The 25,337-nt window shown below is 45.0% G+C and overlaps 1 protein-coding gene across 1 annotated transcript; it reads right to left on the bottom strand.

Moving 5' to 3' along the window:
• Positions 1–358: 358 nt before the first annotated feature.
• Positions 359–25,057, bottom strand: GAS2L1 (growth arrest specific 2 like 1). Its single transcript, XM_066603808.1, has 6 exons — positions 24,921–25,057; positions 22,245–22,899; positions 20,427–20,534; positions 18,129–18,225; positions 16,795–17,041; positions 359–6,218 (listed from the first exon to the last, which is right to left on the bottom strand). Exons 2-6 carry the CDS (start codon positions 22,866–22,868, stop codon positions 5,162–5,164), a joined length of 2,133 nt encoding a protein of 710 aa, XP_066459905.1. The 5' UTR covers positions 22,869–22,899; positions 24,921–25,057; the 3' UTR covers positions 359–5,161.
• Between the last annotated feature and the right edge of the window lie 280 nt (positions 25,058–25,337).

The raw sequence follows: 25,337 nt of genomic DNA on the forward strand, positions 1-25,337 counted from the left end.
TAAATACATAGAGGTATCAGGCGCTCATATGGATCCATTTTTTTCCCATAAGGAATAAAACATTGTCTTTTGTGCAGTGCCCCTTTCTTTAGGATAAAATAAAGCATTGGCCTCCATATGGTGAATGTGGCCCTCCGGAAATAGCCTAAAGTATATGCCAAGAAAAGCTCCTGCTGTTGACTACGTGCACAGACCCAACATACACTTAGCGTAACTTATTTGTAGCTGGTAAAACCTATTCATAAATATGGCTTGTGTGTCTTCCAAAAACGTGAAGCCAATATACAAACAGGTCAAACTTGGCAAAATGTTAAGAGGTGGATTATCGAACGTCATGACACAAAAGAAAACCCAACAATGAAATGTCCCAAAATATTTAATCAGCAGCAAGAATCAACATTACAGTAGACACTTCACTTCTGTTTAACATCCTTGTCCAGAGCCGCTCTTCGATACACCCCTGTGAACGTACTCGATGAGGACTCCATGCACTCACACATCCCAGCGGCAGCCGCTCAACATTTACTACTAATTCTACACAATATTACACCTCATACCTGGAATTTAATTTCATCAGGAAGGAATCCGGGTGGGGACACAGCAGATATGTCACACCTAAGCTAGACCTGCAGAAGCTCATAGAGGAGCCTGATTTAGGATTAATATCAGATACCTTCAGTCAAGTTCATTTCTGTTTGGTCAAAGCTGGCCAAGTGCACAGTGAATACTACATTAGTAAGGAAGGGACAGAAAGCACCAATAACGGATACATGTGTATTACACAAAGTAACTCTATAAAAGCATTCTGCAAACAGTCAATTTCAACAAGTGAATGGCTTGGTTTATCAGAAGGAACACTTTTTGGTTAGGATTTCCTGTTAGTTTCAAACTGGCCAACAGATGCCATTGTTATATATGGAAGAGCATAATGCGGATCATGGACATGTATTCCACTATGGCAAAGAAGTCCACATAGCAGGAATTATAGAAGTATGTACAGCTTAGTAAGATGCATCTTCTCAGCAGGTAAACCGTTGAAGAACGCTACAGGCCCTCTTCTTCACCGTCAAAAATCACACCATATGGGCGACATACAATTAAGGGGGTCTTTACAATAAAATACAGCCAATGCAACAAACCTCTACAGTGATGGCTTAAAATGCAGAATGTTAAAATACTGCAATATCAATTAAAAAAACAAAAAAGTCCAAAGATACATTTTACCTTAGACCACCCCAGACCTTACTTAGCATTGGCCTGATGCACCCGAGGATTAAACTTTTGAAGCACAGTACTCCTGTGGTCAGGGCTGCCGACTAGGAGATATGACCTCTCAACAGAACCTCAGTTAAGTATAGTTAGGGGTGGTTGTTAAGGGTCTGTAGTGACACCACCACCAGATAACGTAGCAATGAATTACACAACTCTTGTATCGTACCTTGAAGTTTCCAGAAACTTTTAAAAATACTTGCTTTTAAGTACACTTAGGTTGCCCTTCTCAGTATACAGATCCCGTATCTCGTATATAATTCCATCCCATATCCCTTATTGCTGTAAAAACATTTTCATTCAAGTGCTTTGCGTTAGAACGGTCTCCTATGATGTCAACCAAAAGTAAGGCCAGGTTCACATCACATTTGGGCTTTTTTGTTCAGCACATAGAATGGAAATTCCTCTGATGTATACCTCTAACATGTTCATAGACTTCAACAACAAAAATGCGTTTGATATACCTTTGACCCTGAATAATGTACTCCACTACACTTTCCAATAGAACCGGACTGGGAATGAACATCCCAGAGTCCTGCCTCCACCAAAGAGAATGGCCAAACCCAGTGTGAACGAGCCTCGGAGGTAGACATCCCATCTGTTCCACCGATACAGAACAGCAAGTCCTTTAGGCTTGTACTTCAGCTAAACTTAATAAAAATTCATTTACCCAAACTTTCTATAAATCTCTTCTTCTACACCAGAAATATAACTCATTTTTGCTCATCTATAAAACATGTTGACTCATGAAATATCCCCACAAAAAGCAACGGCTGAAAAACCCTCTTGGTTTGTTTCAAGTGGCTATATCGGCAAGGAGAGCGTCACCAGAAGATTAGACCCCCGTGAATATTACAAGGGGGAGGAAACCTCTTGGTTTATATCTATTAGGCCGGGCTCACATGAGCTTACCTGGCTGCATACAGGCTGAGATATAGTCACTCGGTCTGTATGCAATCCTATAAGAGTATAAACTTGGATATTGGTAGAGGGGCCAATGTAATTTGATCAAATTATATACCAAGAACCTTGCATTATTTAATGTGGTTAGAGTATTGATTCTAGGTATGTATACCTCTGATAGTACATTTATTTAGCGTGCTGTTGCCATTTTTTGGTTTCTGCTTCTACTGTATGCAATCATTGCGTACTAGCTGCGTGCGCTCATCGCCATGTACCATCTTGGCGTGTATGCTCATGTAATACGTGCCAAGAGAGTGCATGCTGCGATTCTTTCTTGCGTGTGTATTTCACACAAGTTGTGCGAGCGGCAACATGGCCACCTATGGCAGATTCATACAGCGCATTACGGGCACAAGACCAGCGTGCGGAATACGCTGTACCGACAAGCATATTTGAATTGTGTAACCTACGCGGTACATCACAGCAATTCAAATACATGCATGTATGAACCCAACGATCTACCTAATAATTATGCACCTCCTTACTCAGAATAGCCTTCAAGGTTATTAATGCCTTAGGCCTGACTTATATGAATGTGTGTGCGTATTACATGCAGCAGTGGGCATGTACATACATATTTGCTGTGTACGTTCAATCCCTGTAGCCCATCTTGACATATATGCGTAATACGCACAAAGATGCAACATGCCTATGTATGTATGTTATGCGCATCAGGAGTACAGCACAAGGATAGTCTATGGGACATTAGTACACAAAAGCTATAACCCGCAGTGAGCATACGCTCGTGCGAGCGAGTCCTTACTCTGCAACAGGTCATGAGACTCTTGCAAGAGGATGTCAGTTGAAGCCAAAATACAGTCAAAAATCTGAAACTTATACAATAAAATAAAAACGTCAGCATTTTCCTCTCAAAATACATTAGACATTCTTCCTGCTATTTGGACCCCATTTCCTGAGAAAATACTATTTTTATAATCCACTTAATAGTGTTTAGTCCTGCATCAAGTATTGCGTGGCTGCAGTATATACTTCCTAGCAAAATATTCATAATATATTATATACTCTATGATGTAAAAGGTCATGGGATTTGGGTAGTAACCGTGCTAGCTACTAGTGCAATGGCTTTCATTACGATTATATAGACATATGTACAGAATAGATCTTCCTTTGACTGAATGCTGGAGGAAATGGTAGACTGAAGTCTTCACTACTAAACTCTGAAACCAGATACGTTCTGGGGAGTCGAGGCACAAGGAGAAAGCTTTCTTGGCAGCGAGGCCAGTGTTCAGACTAGCATTCAGTAATGACGGCATGCCCGGAAACCAGCTAAATTTGTTGCATTGGTCAAATAAAATATCAATAGTGTCAAGCCACGGGGGATCCGATGTGGAGAGCATGGCTTTTATGGATTCCAACCAATCTAAACTGGATTGAAAACCCTTTGTCTCCCAGGATAACCCCTTTCATCATACAACGGAGGGAGGTTATTGCAGAAACCAGAATACATTGTACACATATGTAACAAAAGTGTCAGCGTTAGCCATAGCAACAAATTCAGAGGCTGGCTAAAAATGAAAGTAGGGATTTTAGTAGGGTAGTGGATTTGTAAGAAGAATTTCTAAGTTTTTAACTAAAACGTATAAAAACAAAAGTGCCAGGAAAGCAGTAGTTTGATTGCCATGAACAACAGTAATGCTGTTGTATCACAAATGCAATTTACTCGCACATCCACAGGATAGGGAAAAATTTGCTGATCGAGAACGGGGGTCCCTGTGTCTCCTGACATCCTCACTGCAGGGTTACTGTCCCCCGCAGTGTGGATGGGGACTGAGTGGAGTGCTGGTTGCACAAGCACACTAGTGCTCCAATAACTTTCTATGGACTGCGGAGATACCGGAGCCACTTGGTTAATTTTGTCAGCCCCATTGAAACAAATGGAGCGCAAGCGGACCATTCAAGATAGTCGGGGGACTCATCGTTGAGATCCCCACTGATCAGCAAGTTAGGCCCCTGTGGCACAACTCCTTTAAGAACATTTTTTATATACATGAGCCTAAAGGCAAGTCGTAATCTGCTGATAATTTCAACTCCATCAGATCCTGGCACATAAAAAAAAAATTAGTATTATATCAAAGTTGGTCAAAAAAAAGTTACCATCTGAACAAGCTAGACTATGCAAAGGAGGAGAAGAATCTAGAAGCAGGTCCTCCTCAGAGGAGGTAAGTAACCATTAGATTATATACATAGGCAGCAGATGTGTTACAGATATTTTTCTTAGACTGAATGAGGCTTTGAGAAATCCACGCCTTTCCCATATAGACCACCATTTAGATGTATGGAACTGATCTTGAGTTGCAGACGTTTCCGTGACAAATACGCCATGTGTGAATTTACCCTAAGATTTGCCTCTAATGTAGATGAAATAAGTGCAAAACAGCCAGTTAGATTGTCCTGAGAAGAAAAGAAGGAACAGCAGCCCCAGGACAGAGTCTTGGTCTAGGTTACTGAACCAGGTCTGAAATGGAGAGAATGAACTGTAGGTTATAGCAATTCCAGCATATAAGAGCCTGGCCAGCTCCGATTAAAAGGTTTTTGGGGTAAAATTAATAGGTAAAACCGTAAAAGTAAAAAACAAAAAAGTTTAAAACTTAAAATGTGATAACTTCTGCCACCAGGTAGGAAGTTGTAGGGTTGTAATAGGCTTTACATCTTGTCCCTGCCGTGCAAATGCTCAGTATTGCTGACTAATAGCAGCCACCTGAAAATGCACATGCTGCGCTATTATATAATGCTAGTCTATGAGTGAGCAAAACGGATTGTACAGCCATTCATGTGCAGACCGGAATGTCATCGTAGATATGGATGTATGACGTTGCATGCTTGCTTTCAGGAGAAGTACAGTAGTAACTTCCTACTAAAGCAAAGATTCTTAGATTAATCAGGGTAATAATCCATTCTCATACCCCGCTCACCCACATGAATTATCAGCTTGTACTGCAGAGTCCGAGAAAAAAACAGCTTGTAGAGATCTCCAAGAACGACGGGTAGGTGCCGCTTTAGGTGGAGAGTTGGCAGCCCTGTAGTTAAGTGGAGTGGGGATGCGAGATGGGGACTTATCTGGTTGATTATCTGCCCGTGGCCGGATCTTTGGGCGCAGTTTAAGTTTGTAGATAGAAGGAACTCTGTCTGGCCTTTTTAAGGTTTTCTTGGGTCTCAACACCACTTCGCTGGACTCTGCTTCAGCCTCAGGGACTACAGAGGTCTCCTCTGACTCAGCCTCCTCCTGCAGGTCTTCAGCAGCAGGTGGGCAGGAACTATCATCTGAAGAGCTGGACAAGGCTGGAAGTCTCCTCCATGTAGATGTAGGTAGCGATGCAATATTCCCATCTGCATTTTGCTCCCTTCCTCCTCCGGTAATGTAGAAGTTGAGTGAGGAAGAGGATGAACTAGAGGAACAGTATGCAGAGTCTATAGCAGCAGGCTCGTTGGAAGGTGGACTAAGTAACAGGGAAGCCCCTTGCGTTCCTCCAGTGTGCTCAGATACCGCCAGAAGTCGTGAATTCTCCAAGAACTCTCTCTCAAGATTACGATAAATCTGCTGTTCCTGACGAACATCTAAAGGTGCGGGTGCATACTCCAACGGTCTCCGTGCGTGAGATTTTGGAGGTTCTGTTTGAGTGCGATTGTTAGGAGGCTTTGACATCACAGGGGTTGTCCATGAATGCTGTCCTTCTTTATCTCGGGTAATAAGCAAAACAGCCTTCTTGTGAGCTGGAGGCCCCTGACTTCGGGCTCTTCGAGTGGAAGGACCAGACGGCCCTTGAACTCTGCCACGTTCCGGCATAACAGGCTGAGATGCCGGTGTTCGCCTTTGCATAGGGCCTCTGTCCTGAGACTGACTGCGTGTTACAGAAGAGCGAAGTCCTGGTCTCAAGACATCAACTGATTTTCTACCAGCAGGGGCGCTCTGAACCGAGGAGGCAGAAGAGTCACTGTCACCAGAATACCGCCGGGGGCGTGGAGGCCTGAAGCAGAAGGAAAGAATGACAATAAAAGGGATGAGACAAAAGTAACATTCAACATAATACAAATAGAGGGGGAAAAAAAAGGGGATGTTAAAGAAATGAGAAAAGGGAATTTAACACCACGAGGGTGCATTTACATGATGCCATATTTCAATAGGGAAAAAAATAAAGAAATCTAAAAAGGAGTGTGTGATTTTATTTATTTATTTTTTTATGCCCGCAAAATAGGAAAAAAAAAAATTCTGACACTGAACTCCCCAAAAATAGGATATGTAGCTATTTTTCAATATCATATTGTCCTGAAAGGGAAAAAAAAAAAAAAAAAAAAAAGTCAGTCAGATATCGTGTGTGAAACTTGCCCATGTGAATGCACCCTTACGACCCTTAAAAGGTATAGAGGTTGAATTACAGAAAGTGTAATACAACATGTGCACACGTACATCAGATATGAAACAGTATCTGTACAGAACACAATTAAAGGGGTTGTGCAGCACTTCTCTTGCCTGTGTGATCTGTCATCGGGCGTGGAGAGTCACTGCTGCACACCAGGCGGGACAGTTGCCTTGGCAAACGTTCGATACCCATCTGGTATGAGTTATTAGACAACTGTTCCAACCCAGCATGCAACAGTCTTTCCATGTAAACGTCCAATTAGGCAGACAAGAGGCACTGCATAACACTTAAATATGCAGATTAGCACGCAGTGTCACGCTCAGTACTACCAAGTCACTAGCATAAACCGCATCAATACAGCAAAATTTCTTTAATCCAGCAGCTTGCGGACAGGCAAATTCTAGATTTGCATCACAGAACCCAGTTATTGGGCAACCGGAGTACTTTGTCATTTAGTTAAACACTAATTTTCATTGGTTATCATGTGCTCATGGTTGAAGCCTGCTAAGAAAAAAGAGATTATACCTACCCGATAATCGGGTTTCCAGTCGTCTCCACGACAGCACCAATTGAGATTGCCTCCTCCTGGTAGGACAGGAACATACTGAGAGGTTAAAAGCTCCCCCCCTTCCCCACTTTCCTCAGTGGATTCTAACGAATTGCCGGGGCAGGAGCTCAACTTAAAATTCTTCCCTTAACCGGGGTTTTTTTGGAAATTATATACTATACTAAATATAGGGGGGGGGGGGGGGGGTACGGGTGCTGTCGTGGAGACTACTGGAAACCCGATTGTCGGGTAGGTATAATCTATTTTTTCCCCAGTCGTCTCCACGCCAGCACCAATTGAGACGTACCAACTAAAGTTTTCTTAGGGTGGGATTGCTGCAGAGAGGACTTTGCGGCCGAAGGCCATGTCCTCGTCCTGCTGCACTTTTACCCTATAGTGTGACGAATGTATGGGGTTTCTTCCAGACTGCGGCCTTGCATATCTGCTCGACCGAGGCTGAGCTGTGTTCGGCCCATGAGGATGCCACTGCCCTTGTGGAATGGGCTTTAAGAGCTAACGGGATTTCCTTCCCGAGGGCCTTATAGGATTCTATGATGGCTAGGCGGATCCACCTGGCTATGGAATTTTTTGCTGCTTTGCTACCTTTATTTGGGCCACTGAACTGGACGAACAAGTTGTCGTCCTGCCTCCAGTGGCTTGTTGCATCTATGTAGGCCAGGACTGCTCTCCTAACGTCCAGGCAGCTTAGGGTCTTTTCTTCCTCGTTCTTTGGATTACTGAAAAATGAGGGGATTATTATATCCTGGGACCTATGAAACTCTGATACTACCTTTGGCAAAAAAGCAGGGTCCGTTTTAAATACTAGTTTGGTGTCTGCGATTTTCATGAACGGGTGGCGGATGGACAAGGCCTGTAGCTCGCTAACCCGTCTTGCGGAGGTGATGGCTACTAAAAAAATGGTTTTGATTGTAAGCATTTTTATGGGTAGTGCCTCGATCGGTTCGAACGGTGCCGCTGTCATGGCCCTTAGAGCCCAATTAAGGTTCCAGTCCGGAAAAAGATTTATGGGCCTGGGCCGTAATCTAGCTGCTGCTGTTAGGAACCTGTTGACCCATCTGTCGCCTGCAAACTTTATGTCACAAATGGCGCTAAGGGCTGAGACCTGGACCTTTAGGGTGCTTGGAGAGAGGCCCATCTCTAGGCCCTCCTGCAAGAACTCTAAGATTAGCGGAGTGTCAGGGATAGAATCCCTGCGATTCCTTCCCTGTCTCCATGAGGAAAACCTTCTGGTAGATCCGGTGGGTCATCTTTTTTCTACTGGACATTAAGGTTTCTACTACTCTCTCTGTGAATCCCTTCTCTCAGTGAGGATTCCTCAAGAGCCATGCCGTTAAATGGAGTTTGTCTAGGCCTGGGTGGTTCAGTGGCCCCTGAGATAGAAGATCTGTCCAGGTAGGAAAGGTGACTGGGTCCTGGACGCTCAAATGTTGCTAGAGGACCGAACCAGCTTCTTTTCGGCCAGAAGGGGGTCACCAGGACTAGTGTGCATACCTGGGTTCTGAAATGCTGTAGAACCCTTGGGATCAGTGGTATAGGAGGAAAGGCGTACACCAGCTCTTGTCCCCAGTCCTGGCCTAGGGCGTCTACTGCTGTCGGACGATCTCCTGGCCGGAGGGAGAAGTTGCCTACTTTGGCGTTCTCCCTGGTTGCGAAGAGGTCCAACTGTGGGGTCCCCCACCGGTTGGTCAGGATTCTGAATGCCTCTAGGGAGAGGGACCATTCTCCTGGGTCTATTTGCCTCCTGCTGAGGAAGTCCGCTTTTTGGTTTAACGTCCCCTTCAGGTGGGTTGCCGTGATCGAAAGGATCCGGCCCTCTGCCCAGTGAAAAATTTTCTGTGTGATGCTTTGCAGGGCGGGAGATCTTGTGCCCCCTTGGTGTCGTATATGGGCGACCACGGTGATATTGTCTGACAGTATCTTTATATGCCGGTTCTGTAGCGAGTTCCCCAACTGCTGTAGAACCTGCCATACCGCCTGTAATTCTCTGTAATTTGAGGACTGTTTTTTTGTCCTCTGAGGCCAGGGGCCCTGAAAGAACTGGTTCCCCACATGCGCTCCCCATCCCCAGGTGCTTGCGTCCGTTGTGATGTGGGTGGCTGGGTTTTGTAGCCAGTGAACCCCTCTCCGCAGGTTCTCTGGGGATGCCCACCAACGCAGGGATGTTTTCACCCCGCCTGGGATGTACATTCTTGCTCCTAGGGAGGACTGCCTTTTGTCCCACGAGGATAGGACTAAGGCCTGCAGGGCTCTGGTGTGGGCCTGGGCCCATGCCACTCCTGGAATGCATGACGTCAAGCTTCCCAGGAGAGACATTGCTTCCCGAATTGTGCAGAATAGTCTTCGTAGGAAGGTTTTGACTATTCTTCGGATTTTTTGTATTTTTTCCCCGGGTAGGTAGGAGCATTGCGATTCTGAGTCGAGCGTTATTCCCAGAAACGTTTTCTGCTTGTCGGGATCTAGGCTGGATTTTTCCCAGTTTATGATCCATCCTAATGATTGGAGAAGCTCTAGCACTATCTCCAGGTGTTTTGTTAGGAGTTCTCTGGACTCTGCTATTATTAAAATATCGTCCAGGTAGGGTACTATTAGGACCGATTTTTTCCTCAGGTAGGTGGCTACCTCTGCCATAATTTTGGTAAAGATTCTGGGGGCTGAGGATATCCCGAAGGGCAGGCATCTGAATTGGTGGTGCTCCATTCCTTTGCCCATATCCACTGCGAACCTTAGGTATTTCTGGGACCCCTTGTGGATCGGTACGTGGAAATAAGCGTCCTTTAAAATCGATGGATGCCATGTAGGCTCCTCTGGGAATCAACTTTATCGTTGAGGAGATGGTTTCCATTTTGAATTTCCTGTATCGGACACAGGTGTTCAGGGGTTTCAGATTTACTATCATCCGATGTTTCCCGCAGGATTTTCTTACTAGGAAGAGCCTGGAACAATGGCCCTGGGTTTCCTCGTTTTGCAGTACGGGGGATATTGCATTTAGTTGTTGCAAGTCGCACACGCTTTGCCTTAGTAGGTGTAACTGTCTTTTTGAGCCTCCCGTGATGACGAATTTTCTTCTGGGGAGGGACACCAGCTCTATCTGGTATCCCTGCTGTAAGATCTTTGTGGATCAATGGGCCGCAATCTGCGAGGGCCCATGGATCCCAAAGTTCCCCAGCCTTGCCCCTACGGGGATGGCGTCAGGGTCTCTGCTTCGGCTCTCCCTGGTGGGGGTTGAAGAGGATATTCCTTCCTCTGCCCCCCTTGGGGTAACTCCAGCGGCCTGTCTTACCCTTGCCTCGGTAGGCCTCGGGCTGTTGCATTGGAGCCCGGAAGAAGGTCTTCCCTCTCTGTGGTTTTTCTTCGGGGAACCCCTTCTTTCTGTCGGCTGCTTTCTCTAGAATTTTGTCTAGGTCCGGTCCGAACAAGAACTGTCCGTAGAACGGGAGGGCGCATAACTTATTTTTTGAGGCTAGGTCGCCTGACCATGATTTCAGCCATAACACCCTTCTGGCTGAGTTAGAGCGGGCTGTGGCCTTCGCCGAAAGTTTGACGGTTTCAGCCGCGGCGTCCGCTAGGAAGTTAGTTGCCATGCGCAGGATCAGAAGGGAGTTTAGGATCTGCTCCCTCGGCGTCTTATTGGTTAGGTGTAGCTCTAGCTGTTCCAACCATACCCCCAGAGTCCGCGCCACACAAGTGGCTGCGATCCCTGGCCTAAGTATGTTTGCCACTGCCTTCCATGATTTCTTTAGAAGGCCCTCCGCTTTGCGATCCATGGGGTCTTTTAACTGTGCGGCGTCTTCAAAAGGGAAGAGTCGTCCTCTTGGCTACTTTGGCCACTGGGACGTCTACCTTAGGTACCTCTTCCCAGCTTGCGCAAACTTCCTCTTCGAGTGGGTATCTTCTTTTTACGCCTCTAGCGGAGAAGGAGCCTGCGTCTGGTTTCCTCCACTCTTTCTGAATTATTTTGGTGATATTCTTGTGGACAGGGAAGGTATACTTGCGCCTCACTCCCAGTCCACCGAATATCTCATCTTGTAGAGTACGTGGCTCTCTGGACTGTTCCATTTTTAGTGTAGCCCTGACTGAATTAATTCCGTTAGGTCGTCTTGATGGAATAAATATCTTTTTTGGCCCTCATCGTCTGAGGACTCCTCAGCCGCCTGTTCCTCTTGCTCCGATCCAACTCTCGGAATCGGAAGGCTCGTCGGGAACATACGCCTTTTTCTGGCGTTTCGCTGGCGGTGCCGGCTGTGACGTTAGGGCTGATCTAACCTCCTCTTTCACCAGCTTCCTAACGTCCTCCAGGAATCCCCCCGATTCCTCTCTGACTAGCTTAGCCACGTATGCCTTGCATAGAGGCCTCTGGTACGTGTCTGGCAGTCTCGTCCCGCATTCCACGCATTCCCGCAGTTTTGTTCGGGGGGGGGGCCGCTTTGTACCCCCCATGGGCCGCCGCGGGAGGAACCTGGCCCGGGGGTTACCACCCCATGTGGCGTCCCGGGAGTCGTCTGGTTTGGAAGGGAGGACAGGCTGAGCCACTGCCCTCCGATCCGCCGGTAAGTAGTTCTGGCTGGCTTCTCCACCAGCTCCTCTCAGCGATCCTGCCTCCTGGCAGGACAGTAAGACACTGAGGAAAGTGGGGGAATGGGGGGGGGGGGGGGGGGGGGGTTGGGGGGAGCTTTTAACCTCTCAGTATGTTCCTGTCCTACCAGGAGGAGGCAATCTCAATTGGTGCTGGCGTGGAGACGACTGGGGAAAACAACTTTTTACAACAAGAAAAAAAAAACAAACAAAAAAAAAACCCCACCATCATTCAACACAACTCCCATTATACTTACCTCGGTACAGCAGGCACCAGATGCAGCAATTAATGCTTATATTTGGAGCCAGAAAACCCCTCTAACCCTTTCCAAATCTACTGTCTGACATCTAAAGACATTCTGATTGAAGGCTCTACAGCTCCAATGTCAGAAGAAGTCCGGCAGGGTATTCTTACTGTATATTACTGGCCGCTCTGTTATTGGGGGCCTCTCCAGCATGTCCCATACCACATTACTAGCTCTAGCCAGAAGATGGCGCCATTGTGTAATGGTAGAAAGAGAAAACCCCCTAGGAACCCCTGAATCCAAAATTGGATTGCAAAGGGTTAAGGCTACAGTCATATGGGGGAGCACCATATTGGGCTGAGAAACCCGGCTTGATACCGCAATTCTCAACACGCGTTTTACCTGCGGATGCAAGGAGTTTTTATGCCAAGACATTGGAGGATCGGCTAGAGTTTCCCCATTGATCTCGTAGGTATGTGAAGCACTGAGCGAGAGGTTAGCGATTCTCAGCGATGCTCTGCCTGTCTAAACATTCTGCACGAGCGCCAACAAGTTAGCGGTGACGTTACTCGCTCGTGCAAACCAGAATCGGCTGGTGCAAAAAGGGGAATAGGAGAGAGGAGGACCCCTCATAATTCCATTTTCTGCATATAACGGTTGTCTAAAGCACACGTGTTATTCCTATCTTCTGGATTAAAGAAATTTTACTGTATTTAATAGAAGGCAAAAAAGTAGAGAGATCCAATCAATGCAGAGATATACCATGTAACCATTACTAGGACTTGAAAGAACTGGTGCGACGACAAAACCTAAAATACAGAAAAAAATATAAAGTCTTCACAACATAAACCAAACGCATTCCATTTCAGATGTCTATCCTCCGGCTTGGTCATCAGTAGCTGTGTGTCGCGGGTGGTGGTTCAGGACGGCGCAGCAGCTGACAGAGAAATGGAGGCCACTATATAGTTTTATATCTATCCATCCATCCATCTATCCACCCACATATATACACACAAACTTTGACTGAACTAAAACTGGTATATCTAACCCCCCTCCGTTCGAGGGCTCGGGACTTGAACGTTGCATAGATTTTAACCAGCATTCTGCGTTAACAAAATGTATCAACAAAATGTATCAACGCAGAACGGCAAGGCACTTCCATCTTTCTGGTTATGGCCTTTCAAACCTGTGCTGCATACTTCATTGCCGAAGGTCCGCAGCACATACCGTACTAACGCTGGGTCCTCGATGTACCGTAGGTGCCACCTGCACATACTACAGACGCTCATCAATACGTCCGTTTTTCCCCAGACGAGTATGTGTGTAAGGTACATCAAATCACTTCCATATTACAGCTTCTCTATTGCACCTCCACTAAGTGCCCTGCCATACTGGTACATACACGGCATTAACCCCTGCATAACCAGTACGTCATGTTAACCCCCACATTACCAGTATACATAACACTTAATCACTAGTCCGTCACAGTCCATAAAGTCTGTCAATTGTGCGCGCGCTTTGAAAGTTGCAAGATATGCGAGGCTGGCCTACAATGTCTATGTTCCGGAACCATTTCGCAGTCATCTATTTCGGGAGCTAGTTCTTGTGGGAATGGAGCCTCCTTCAACATGGTTCATGTCTTTTTTCATCCCTCTCGGTTCACCAGCTTCAGCCCCCATCACCCGGATCCTTTCGTTACCGCTTATTACTGCGCTACTCCCCCAGCTTGGAGACAACGCTCCAGTCACAGTTCTTAAATGGCCACCGCTGTGTGATCTCAGGCCCCTTATGTCTACAGGGCCTATGTTGGGTGCTGCGGAGCACATGTTGCTCTCATGTCCTCTGCAGCCCATTTCTGCTCTGTGACGCAGTTCTGTCCTTTTTAGTTCCGTCTCGTCATTTCTGTAATATACTTGCTTTACCACTGCAAATCATGATAGAAGTGGCTGCCATTGGGGGCCTCCCTTTAAGCTTCTCTGCAATCCCCGTTACTATGGAAGCTCGTACCCAACGACAAAGAAATTTCCATATCATCAGGGGGAGCAGCCATCTTCACAGGCAGCTCCTGTGCACTCATGGGCTGCAGACTGACAGATCTGCAGACACTGTGATAACGATCTGATCAGTCAGGGCCTCTCTTGCCGTTACAGCGTGTGTGCATATCGGTCCATGTGCACACATTGCGCTATAGTGTGTTTACTAACTATTTGGCCAGAATGTTTCTAAATGTCTGATTGTCCTGGGAAAGCAGAGGGGTGGGCATTCAGATCCTGCCTCCCTGCCGACTGGACAGAGACAGTGCAATGCAGCATGGGAAGGGCAATGTTTAGCTGAGATATGTGGGTCTCAATAGTGGAGAGGGAATAAGCTGCTGTGAGACACCAAGTGTCAACCGTGTTGAAATTCGTCATGTGGGACACCATCATACATATCATTCAGACAGAATGTAATTTGCATGGCCACTGTTAGAAAGTTTTAGAGAAGTGCACACAGCTGTCATTAGAATTTGGTTATATTTACTGCCATTTTTATACAATCTCTGGATTTAGCCAGTTAGTGAAAAAACTAAAACCCAAGTAGAGTCAGGAGGTAAGTGTGATCTGTCAGTGACCTTGTCTGTCAGTCAGCTGACTTTAAAGTCCTTCAGACTCTTCAGTGAACAAAGACTGTTGTGTCTCCTGTTTACAGCAAATCCCGTCGCCTACAATGCAGTTCCTTCTCGGAATCCTGCATCACAGAAAACCACTTCATACGTCGGTATTTACACTCTACTCCTCAGGAACTAGAAGAGGTTGGACTTTGCGTTGTAGACCGTGTCTATTGTGTCCAATTCTTCTACAAAGTTGCTACTAGTAAGACAAATGTAAGGCTCCTCTCATACGGATGAACTAAGGGCAGTTCATGTATCGCGTGATCGCTGCAGGCAAACCTCCTCTGAACCAACAGCAACATGTGTCACAGCAATCCCTGAAATAATCTGGGTAATCTGCTAATTCTCCATCCACAGAATGAACACACTGGCTTTGCATTTGCTGTGCAACTAGAAGATAATTTTCATTCTCAGCCGTTTTGTACAGCGCCTAGCTCTGAGCGGATGGAGACATGGCAACATTTGTTGCCACCTGATACCATTGTGACAGTAATCACTTATTTTGCAAATAAATTGTTTTTCAGTTTTTGCCAACATAATTTATGTGTATATATCCATTAGAAATCAGTACACTGCAAAGTGTTTTGGGAGGTTACCGATCTCTCCCTCTATTGTATATCACGAGTAAGATGTAATTGGTAACTGCAGAACAGAACATATGGAAGATTTCAGTGACTTTCAATGCAGGGTTGTCATACTGTAAAAGAAAAAAAAAGTTTCTAACAGCTAGGCATGGCATAAAAAGGCAAAAATAAATAAATTTAAAAAATAAAAATAAAAAAAATATGATACAATACTCACCTCTCATAAGCCCCCAAGAAACAGCTGAGCTGATCCAGCTCCCAGCCTGTACGTCCAGTGGAAGTCAGGTGACCATTGCAGCGTCACCGCCCTGAACTCCCGTCATGGCACCCAGAATGTGAGCGCCGATTTGCTGTAGTAGTCACTTGACTTCTGCTGGATATGCATACCAGAAGCGGAGCAGACCATGCAGGACAGGTGGGACAGAACTTTGACGTCTCTGATCTCTAGATGGCAGAACAGTTTTCTAGGGCACTATGCAGTATATCGGATTTTTGTTGCCAAGTAGATGAACATGAAGTCATTATTTACAAAAAGTCTATGTACAGCTACGTCCTCGGCCCCTAGGAGTAGTGGACTGCAATGATAAATCACGCTTTATTGTCTGGTGGTCTTACAGATGACTTCAAGTTGGCCTGATGCTTCCTATATGAATACATAATGTGAACTGTAAAGTGTCGAAATGGAACACTAATGGTCTAGGACTGTTTTACTGGATTGGACCGGACTTGATTACAGTCAATGAAAAATCAGTACATAGTAACTTGTAGATAGACGTCTGCTACAGTTTAACCAAGGCCCTTTCCTGTAGCAGCATGACAATATCCTTCTGCACACAATGAAGTCTTTACAAAAACTGCTTGCCAGTTTAGTTTACCGCGGAAGAACCAGTGTGTTCAGACATTTCTGGAGGTTTACAGTACCAGCACTTGTGGTTTCAGGTTTTAACAGATTTACAGTTTTTCCACAATGAGTAAGTTTAGGGTAATCCCAGGTTGTGTTCTTTGAGGAAGTTAATCTGTCATGATCTAAGTTTTCTTAGTTTGCCAAGAAAAGAATACAGTTCATACTTCGTAGAAGTAACTCTATTGACCTTTACCAACAATTTCCTATACATAAATGTATACAGTGCAAGTATATGTCAGAGCAGATGTTTGTGGAGTCCACCAAATATATAAACTGCATTCAGTTCATACGGTACATCAGAATTTCACATGATTTGCCACGTTTCTTCATACTACGACATATGAATGTACCCTTAATGAGGAAATAAGAGGAATCCATGCTTAAAAAAAGAAAGAAAAGAGCAGGGTAGAGCCCTTCACATTTACATGTGCAAAGTAGAATCTGATGTTCCTTGGAAAGTCCACAGAACACAAATAAGCCATATGATTGTGTTAGTCCTTGTCTTACTGGAAGTCTGATGGCCAAAGTTCCCTTATTTCTATGCGCCTTATAATTTAACCATGGTGCCCAAGTTTAATGGGCAAACTTTACTATTGTTTGAATGTACACAAAGAATGGCAAGTGTAAGAAAGGGAGGAGTTTATAAGCAATGCCACCTACCTGAATGAGTTAATTCCAGGCATTCCTGGGCGATCCTTCTGAGGCCCTGTCGTCTTAGAAGTGCTGTTCACAGCGGCAGATGGGGCTGGAATGGATCGCCGTGGCGTGTTTGCGTCAGAGTTCTGAATATTTCTGGGCAAGCCCTCAGGATAACGTCCCCGGGAAGGACTGGAGGCGCGGACGGGTGTAGGGTTAGCTCCGCGTTGTGGGGAAAATGTGATAGGGCGCGATGCCGGAGCACGATGGGCTGTAGATCGGTAATAAGGAGTTAATGGAGAGAACATTTCAGAATACATGCAAGCCATTTCATACAAAGACTGATATTACTACAACTGGAGGGTATTTAAACCCCACACAATTCAGATTTCCATTGGGGCATTAAAGGGAACCTGCCAGCACTTTCAACTCTTTCCATTAGAAAGCATACATGCAGATAACAGGTTTTCAAATTTCCAGCGCCCCGTACTAATGTCTCCGGTCCGGTCAACAGGCTAGACCATCTCATCTCGCTGTAGAATAAACCCACCCAACTCGGCTGCAGTCCCCTAAGTTATCAATATGAACTCTCACTCACCCGCCGGAGGTTTGTGGAACGGCGGATGCGCTGTTCGGTGCAAAGAATCTGACCACAAAAAGTGATAAGTCATTTACATATGCCCCGAACCGACACACGAGGGTTCATACCGCTCCGTAGACAACAGCAGCGGAGGTGCCGGATCTAGGCTAGAAACTCTGTCCAGAAGAGGTGATCCGACCTGTCCACCGAACCACAGAAATTAGCATGCGGCATGGGAAGCATTACATCTTTCTGCATGGATGTTTTCTAATGGATAGACAATCTTATTGCTGGAAAAGGCCTATAATTAAGTAATCTGCCGCTGTAGGAGGTTACTGGAGTTGGAAGTGCTGACAGGTTCCCTTTAAGAAAGTTATTAATAGTCACTATAATCCGAACACAAACTCACTGTTTTATAATTCATTTATACCTTAAATATATACTCTTACAACCAGATATACCAGTATTTAAGGACAATCTACTGAGGAAATTGCAGTTTATGTTTGCTGCACACAGGGCATGTTCTATAATCAGAGCTGGATTTATAAAGGTATACAATAAAAGCACCTTCATGGAGATTTATTACAAGTGTCTGTCTGGCTTGCTGGGCAGAGAACGATGACGGGTTGTTTTATTACATTTACAGCCATCTTTAAACAGAGAACGTCTTTGATGTTCTGTAACACCGAGGACCCAATGCTGGCATTTTCTTTCCAGAGGTCTTGAGTTAAAGCACACAAAGCTCTAAGAGCTATTAAATGTAGCAATACATACTCACCAGCAAACTGGCATCTGCAGGGGTCATGCTTGTCTAGATAGTGTTCTAGAGTATCCCATCCTCCCCCAACACGCACCATAACGTGATTCCGCAGAACCTGCAAGGCATGGACATCTCATACTCCTGTACAGTAAATTACAGGGCTGCTCGGCCCACTTTGTTAGACCTGTCACCTCTCTACGTGTCGTTTAGTAACTACGTATAGGGCACATTTATTAAAAACGGTTCACATACATTAGCTCAAAGTTTTGGTGCACATCATATTTGCGACTTACCCTTAAATAGCGGGAAAAGGTACGTTTACACGTCGCTGATTTGCTGCAGTTTTAACCTCTTCAATTTGCGTTCCATTGCAAGAGTGAAATCTGCAGCCAATCAGCGACGTGTAAACATACCCTTTAAGGGGACGTAATCTGCCAAAGCCCATCAAATTACCAAATGTATACCAGGAACTGGCGCGAGTTAGAATGGAAATCTATGCGTATTTCAGGGACCTCCGAAAGCAGATTGGTAAGATTGCTGGCAAAAAGGAGTTCTCAATCTTGACTGGAGTTGAAAGTTCTAAAGAAAGTCCTATTGGATACAATGTAGTATGCAGTTACTCCATATAGACAGAACATTGGCTGCCAAACACAGACCAGGGATTTCAAATTCTGTGTCCAAACACATTACTAATAGATGAAGTCAGAAGAGAGTATGAGGTAACATGTTCCTAAATAATTCAATCTACAGCTCATGTTCCACGTTTACTCAGTCACCGCTCTCATTGTCATCACAGTTCTGGGAGACTGAATGTATTAACCTAGTCGCTAGAAAAGCTAAATCTGTCCCACTTTAACCCCTTACGGACCAGGGTGTTTTGGTCCTGAAGTGCCAGACACTATAGGGATTTTACTGCCTTATATTTTCTTCTTCAGCTACCAAAATTATTTTTGTGGTGTTTTTTTCCCCGTGATATATATAGGGCTATTTAATAGGGGTTTTTTCCACTGACTTTTTATCCATTTTAATAAGGGGGAAAAAAAAAAAAAAAAATATATATATATATATATATATATATATATATATATATATATATATATATATATATATATAAAATTTATATGTTTTAAAATTAGTACATCTATTCGAAAATAATGTACAGGAATTGGTTCCTCATTTTGTTTGACATTTTGATATGTAGATTTGTATAGTCTTAGTTTACAGGATGAATATGGCAATGGCAGTCGGTCAGTTTCTCCATGTATATATTTTTATTTTATGCTGTCTTTTTTAATTTTATTACTTTTTGTTAAAAAAAAAACAAAAAACAAAAAGAAAAAAAAAAAAAAAAAGACACGGGAGTCCGACACAGGACCCACCTCTATGAGCCACAGCAGAGAGATCAACTAAAGATGTCCATGCACCTTTGATAGTTGTCCGCCCAAGGCTCGTTCAGCCAACTGTTATTTCACTCAACTCCTCCATAAACACAAACAGTCAGCTCAGCACTAAAAGGGTTTGTCTGGTTACCAGACAACCCAACTTCAACAGCGCTGTCTGCATTTAAAACAATAAACTAAGATATACAATTACCCCGCCAGGATCTAGCGTTGCAGCCCCGCTGTGGTCCCAGTGATTCTTGTGACAGAGGTCACAGAAAATCAGGCGAGCTCTACAGTCAATGAGAGGCTACAGCATAACGTTCCAAACTCCCAGCATCATGTTGCTCAGGATGGGCACTGATGATGCCAAGAGAACAAGAGGTGATGCTGCGACATCATCTGTTACAACAATCACCAGGACCACAGCGGGGCTGCAGCTCTGAATCCTGGTGCCCACAGAGGAGCAAGTATATTTCAGATTACTTTAATGCAGGCAGCCGCATTGAATTGGGGTTGTCAGATAACCAGACAACCCCTTTAAAGCTTTAGTGCATTTTCAATGAGGAGAGTGGAGAAAGCTGCAAGCAGAGGATTATCTCCAGGGAAAACAGAAGGACCGGAAGCTGAAATTCAACGCGCCCGAGTCTTCCTCCCACCATCACGAACAGGGGAAGAGTTTGGAGGTCCCCATGGATATACCATAGTCAGACGGTCACACGGCACGATTAGACAACTTTTCCCTAATGTGTATGGAGGTCTTAGGGATGAAATAATGGGGACAATTATGTATTTCACATTGAATTATTTGTAAGGGTGGAAAAAAAAAAAAAAAAAAGAAATAACAGGCATCTAATAAGTGTGTTATCTGTCTCTAGTCTGGATTCAAAGTGCAATTTTTTAAGAATACATCAAGTAGTGGATAACCTGTGCTTACCCGCACAAATATCAGGGTGTTACTGTCTCCGACTTGATATTTGCCTTCTGACACTTTTATCATGGGAAACTGTGAAGGGCAACGGCAGCAACCGAGTATCTCCCGAACCTGCGATGGAAGACAGGAGAATCAGATACTTTCTGAAGGAGCCCCTTCAGACACGTCATAAGGAGCCACAGGCTGCATGTATACGGATGTGTAGAATCCATGTGATTACAAGCTTCATGTTAGCTTCCATCTATGTGACACCACTTAGTATATAGCCTCTACAGAGCACTTCTCAGGATGTGGGTTAATCCCAGTTCCATATTACTCAGTGCAGCCTCCTCATTACTCAGATAGTCATTACGATAAGCGGCATTACCTCAGATGGACTGACAATGGCTTTTAGTATACTAGAGACGGGCAATGACTCACTTCTCAGCAACATAACCATCCACTTTTATTTTATGGGTTTTTTCCAGAGAGAGAACTAGAACACGATGCGAGTTCATTAAGCTTTCCACAGGAAGACTCAATCACCTTGGAGATATACAAACAGACAGGGAAAGTCTGTCCACGTGAACGGTACTAAAAGGAAACGCATAACATCACTTCCTTCGCACAGGCGTTGGGTCTGTCTGCACAACTCGTTACATTCACTGCTGTGCACACAATTAATGGATCTTTACGCTAAGAGCTGACAAATTAATTAAGGCATTACAAGTCCCAGGCCGGGAGGATGTGCACACATGAATATTAATAGAGACTTGAATGCATCACTTGACCAGCGGTGCGGCGCTCACTAGAGGCCGTTGGGTGATCAGCAGGCCATGCAAAGGCCTTTTACCCTATTCTGTTAGTTTTAGATCCTTAAAAGTCTATAGGCCACCATATATTTAAAAATAATAACTATGAAAACAAAAGTAGTAATAGCAATACAGAATCCGAGGAGCCAGACAAATAACTAGTAACTAGACATACTCTACAATATCCCTGAATAATGTAGCCCTAACAAGAGGGTGATCGCCCTGAAAAGGGCAACCCCCTATGCAGCCTCAGTATGCCCTTACCAGAGAAAACGGTACAAAATACCACAACAATTCCCTATTACTACCTCAGAGTCACTAAGCTACTACAAAATTAGGAGGGAAATATTCACCTCATACAAATACAGGTAATACAACGATACCAGAAAACTGAAATTATATGATAAGATATAAGCAAGCAATGCACTCACTTTGTCACTCACAGTTCATCAACTCAGTCTGCTGGTACCATTGTAATATCTGTATGTGTAAGAGATTAATATTTTTATCCTACTTTTGTAGCACTTTAGTGAATCTGAGGTGGCAATAGAAAGTTATTATGGTGTTCCGTTTTATTTTCTTAGTTCAGCACATACTAGGGCTCCGCAGAAGGTTGCCGTGCAGGGTTGCCCTTTTCAGGACGATCACCCTGTTATTAGGGCTACATTATCCAGGGATATTGTAGGGCAAGTCTAGTAACTAGTTATTTGTCTGGTTCCTCGGATCCTGCATTGCTATTACTTTTGTTTATAGTTGGTTTTTAATTACATGCTGGCCTGTGGCCGTTTCTGGATCTCTAATAGAAGGTTAAGTTTTAATATTTCTGATCTGATCTCAATGATAGTTGATTTGTTTGTAGGAGAATATATTGTTCTCCTGTGATATACGTAGTTTTACATCCTACAGTGGTCGGATAAATGGACAAGTGGGAGGGAAGGGGACCGTGAAAGGAACAATGTGGTGTAAATCCATAAATGTTTCTAAACAGAAAATAGGACCATCTATTTAACCCTTTCAGACATGAGCTCACCAATTCATCCAAGTTCTTAAGATCACATAAAGTGCGAGGAGGCCTGGCAGGCATTTGAGGCCGTGGGTATCCTTTCTGATCTGCGTTTGGTCTGCATCGGCTTAGCTCTTCTTCAATCTCTTCTTCCATCTGAATGAGAGTTGGTGCCGGCATACCAAAACGTGCGCCTCTCCGGGCCACCTCAAGTAAGCACAGTACAAAACTTTTCTCCCCTTTCCTCAACACCAGGTCATTGGTCTCAAACATCAGCACCTCTGGTATACCAAGCTCCTTCCGGCACCAGCCAATGAAGTTAGATACATTGTCCCTGGCAACGAATGAACTGGGAACAGCACCTTTAACTTGGAAGGTCACCTCCTTCTGTGGGAGTCGCATGGTAGCTGCAGCCTCCGGATACTGCGTTTTAAAATCTCGAGCCAACCGGTTCAGATTGTTAGCATGCTGACATAATGTGTAGCCAGTCTCCAAAGCCTCCAGAAATGTGCTGGCTTCCATGTCCAAGTCATACAGCATATTGAGCCAATCAGTAAGGTCCTCCTTCATGGCCTCCAGATACTCCTCGCTGGAGCGAAACGGTCGGATGCTTTTGGAAGCAGATGACTGAATTTGGCTCTGGTCCGCCATTTCTTCTCATTCCACTCTTCAGTGATCCGACCTAAACAGAACAAATGGATAGATTACCTGGCTTATTGTCAGACCTGTCAACACTTACAGTAACACCTTTTAATTTAGGGTTGATACATTAAAGGCAACGACTAAGATCCCCGATCATGTATGATGCAACTTGTTCAACATGTCACTATTGTCATATACAGCAGATAAGGAACCTACATGGACCGGGCCCCTGTATCTGCTCCAGCCCATCGCTACAACACTGAGAATGGGACATATGTATCATGAAGAGCAACGGCAATCTGAGAATTAGCATCCTTTATTACAGGGGAATTCAGATAGAAAAATGATACATGTGAGGACACCCCAATGGTGAAAGCGGTCATCTTGGACCACCAACGACTTCCAGACAGGAAAGCTGATGCCCCTTGGTACGGGCCAGAGATTGTTGGAAATCTTACAACCGTTCCTTCATTCTCTAATCCAGGGGTCCCCAACTCCAGTCCTCAGGGACCACCATCATGTTTTCAGGATATCCTATGGTAAGAACACCTGTGGCAATGTCTGAGGCACTGATGATAATTACATCACCTGTGCAACACTAAGGAAATCCAGAAAACATGACCTGTTGGGGTCCATGAGGACTGGAGTTGGGGGAACACTGGCAATCTAATCTAACCAACATATAACCTGTAACTTGACAGACTGTGATGGTGAACGGTCCTGCTCTTGGAGGCACTAAGGCCGGCTGCACACGGACGGATTTGGATGTGGAATCTGAGATCATCACCTGTGCGGACAATCTGTGGCATTAAGCATCCATTAGCAAGAATAGAACACTCGCATGTCTACTCACATGACCGGACAGCAACTGCTATATCCACTTGCGGAAAAAAAAAAAAAAAAAAAAATCTTAAAAATTGTAGCAAGTTTTATTTTTGAGCAGACAGTTTCCAATGAAGTGGAAGCCATCTGACCTGCGGCCCTTCCGCAATTGAGATTGCAGAAAGGTCGCAGATGTCACGTCATCGCCTAGCGACAGCACAGGAAAAGAAGGGATTTTTAAAAAAAAACAATCTGTACTGCGCATGTTCGGCCGCGAGCCATCCAGACCATCCGCGATACGTATAAACACGGGTACGCGCAGATGCCGGCCGGGCACAGGGTCAGTTTCCTCTGCAGGCTGCAGCATGCGGAATCCGACCCGTTCGTGTGCAGGCTGTCTTAGACCGGGTCCCACAAGCGTAGGCTTTTTTGTGCACATATCAGCATAGATTTTGCCAATTGTGCATTTGCAAAAATAAATAAATATAAAAATTATAATATATATATATACACACACACACACACACACACAATGCTTCCAGCCATTGAAATGGCTAACCTAATGGGTTAAAAATGTGACCTTTTCCTGCGCAATTACGCATCACTTAGCATGTTGTGGGCGCATTTCGCACATCTCCATTGACTTTTATGGGGACTTTCAGTGCGCAAAATCCACTGTAAAATAGAGAACGCTACGGTTTTTCTAAAACACTGAAATGCACATGAAAAAAAATAAAATAAAAAAAAAATAGAACAAACAAGTTGAAGTCAACGGGTTCTCTTCACCGCGTTTCTTGCCAACACGCTGATTCCAGCTATGCGGTTGAGAAGCGTTCAGGGGGAATCCCATTTTATGAACGCACCTCGCCAGTCACTCGGGGGGCATGTGAGATTCATCAAAATGTTCTACTACTCAAATGAAGTAAACATTGACTGACGATGGTGGTATGACCAAGTTTTGTGCCACGCTGGGCACTGCTCTTGGCATGCCCCTGGGCGACACAATTGTTGGTACATTTCATGACCACAAAAGGGGAACCCCCAGAATCAACAGGTGATAGAACTGGATGACGTAGGGATAACACCCGTTACTGACAGGTCTGCCGGGGCAAAAGGTGCCAGGATTGGGGCGAGCAAGTTATGCCACCCACAAATCCAGGTCCCCCTGCCACATGTACAAGTGGCTACACAAATGGGACAAGTAGACTATAAAGTGTGCCGGATCAGATAGCAGCTTACCTAATACATGCCCTGCGGGGACTCGTCAGCCCTCGTGGTCTTCACCCCCCTCAGAGCCAGGGCACAGAGGGGGCAGCCTGCCATTGTCACACAATGTCACTGTCATCGCCACTACTGCCACGACGTCATCCCTCCCTCCCTCCCTCCCTCCGCAGTCTATGTGGCCCCGCTCTCCTCTGCCGGCAGGCTCGTACTGTGTGCAGCTCGGGCAGAGCAAGACAAGCCCAGAGAGGGCGGCGGAGGAGGCTGCAAGACACCGCCAGCTGCCTCGCCCTTCCCGCAAGGTTAATCCTGAGCGCCCGCCCGCTCGTCACCTGCAGGCAGCAGCAGCACCTGACGGGGAGCCTCCTCCTCCCGGTCCCGGTCGCTTCGCTCTGGGAAGGACAGTAGCATCTAGAACACAGGGGGCTCCGTTAC

Source organism: Eleutherodactylus coqui, chromosome 5, assembly GCF_035609145.1.
Source record: "Eleutherodactylus coqui strain aEleCoq1 chromosome 5, aEleCoq1.hap1, whole genome shotgun sequence".
Taxonomy (NCBI): Eukaryota; Metazoa; Chordata; class Amphibia; order Anura; family Eleutherodactylidae; genus Eleutherodactylus; species Eleutherodactylus coqui.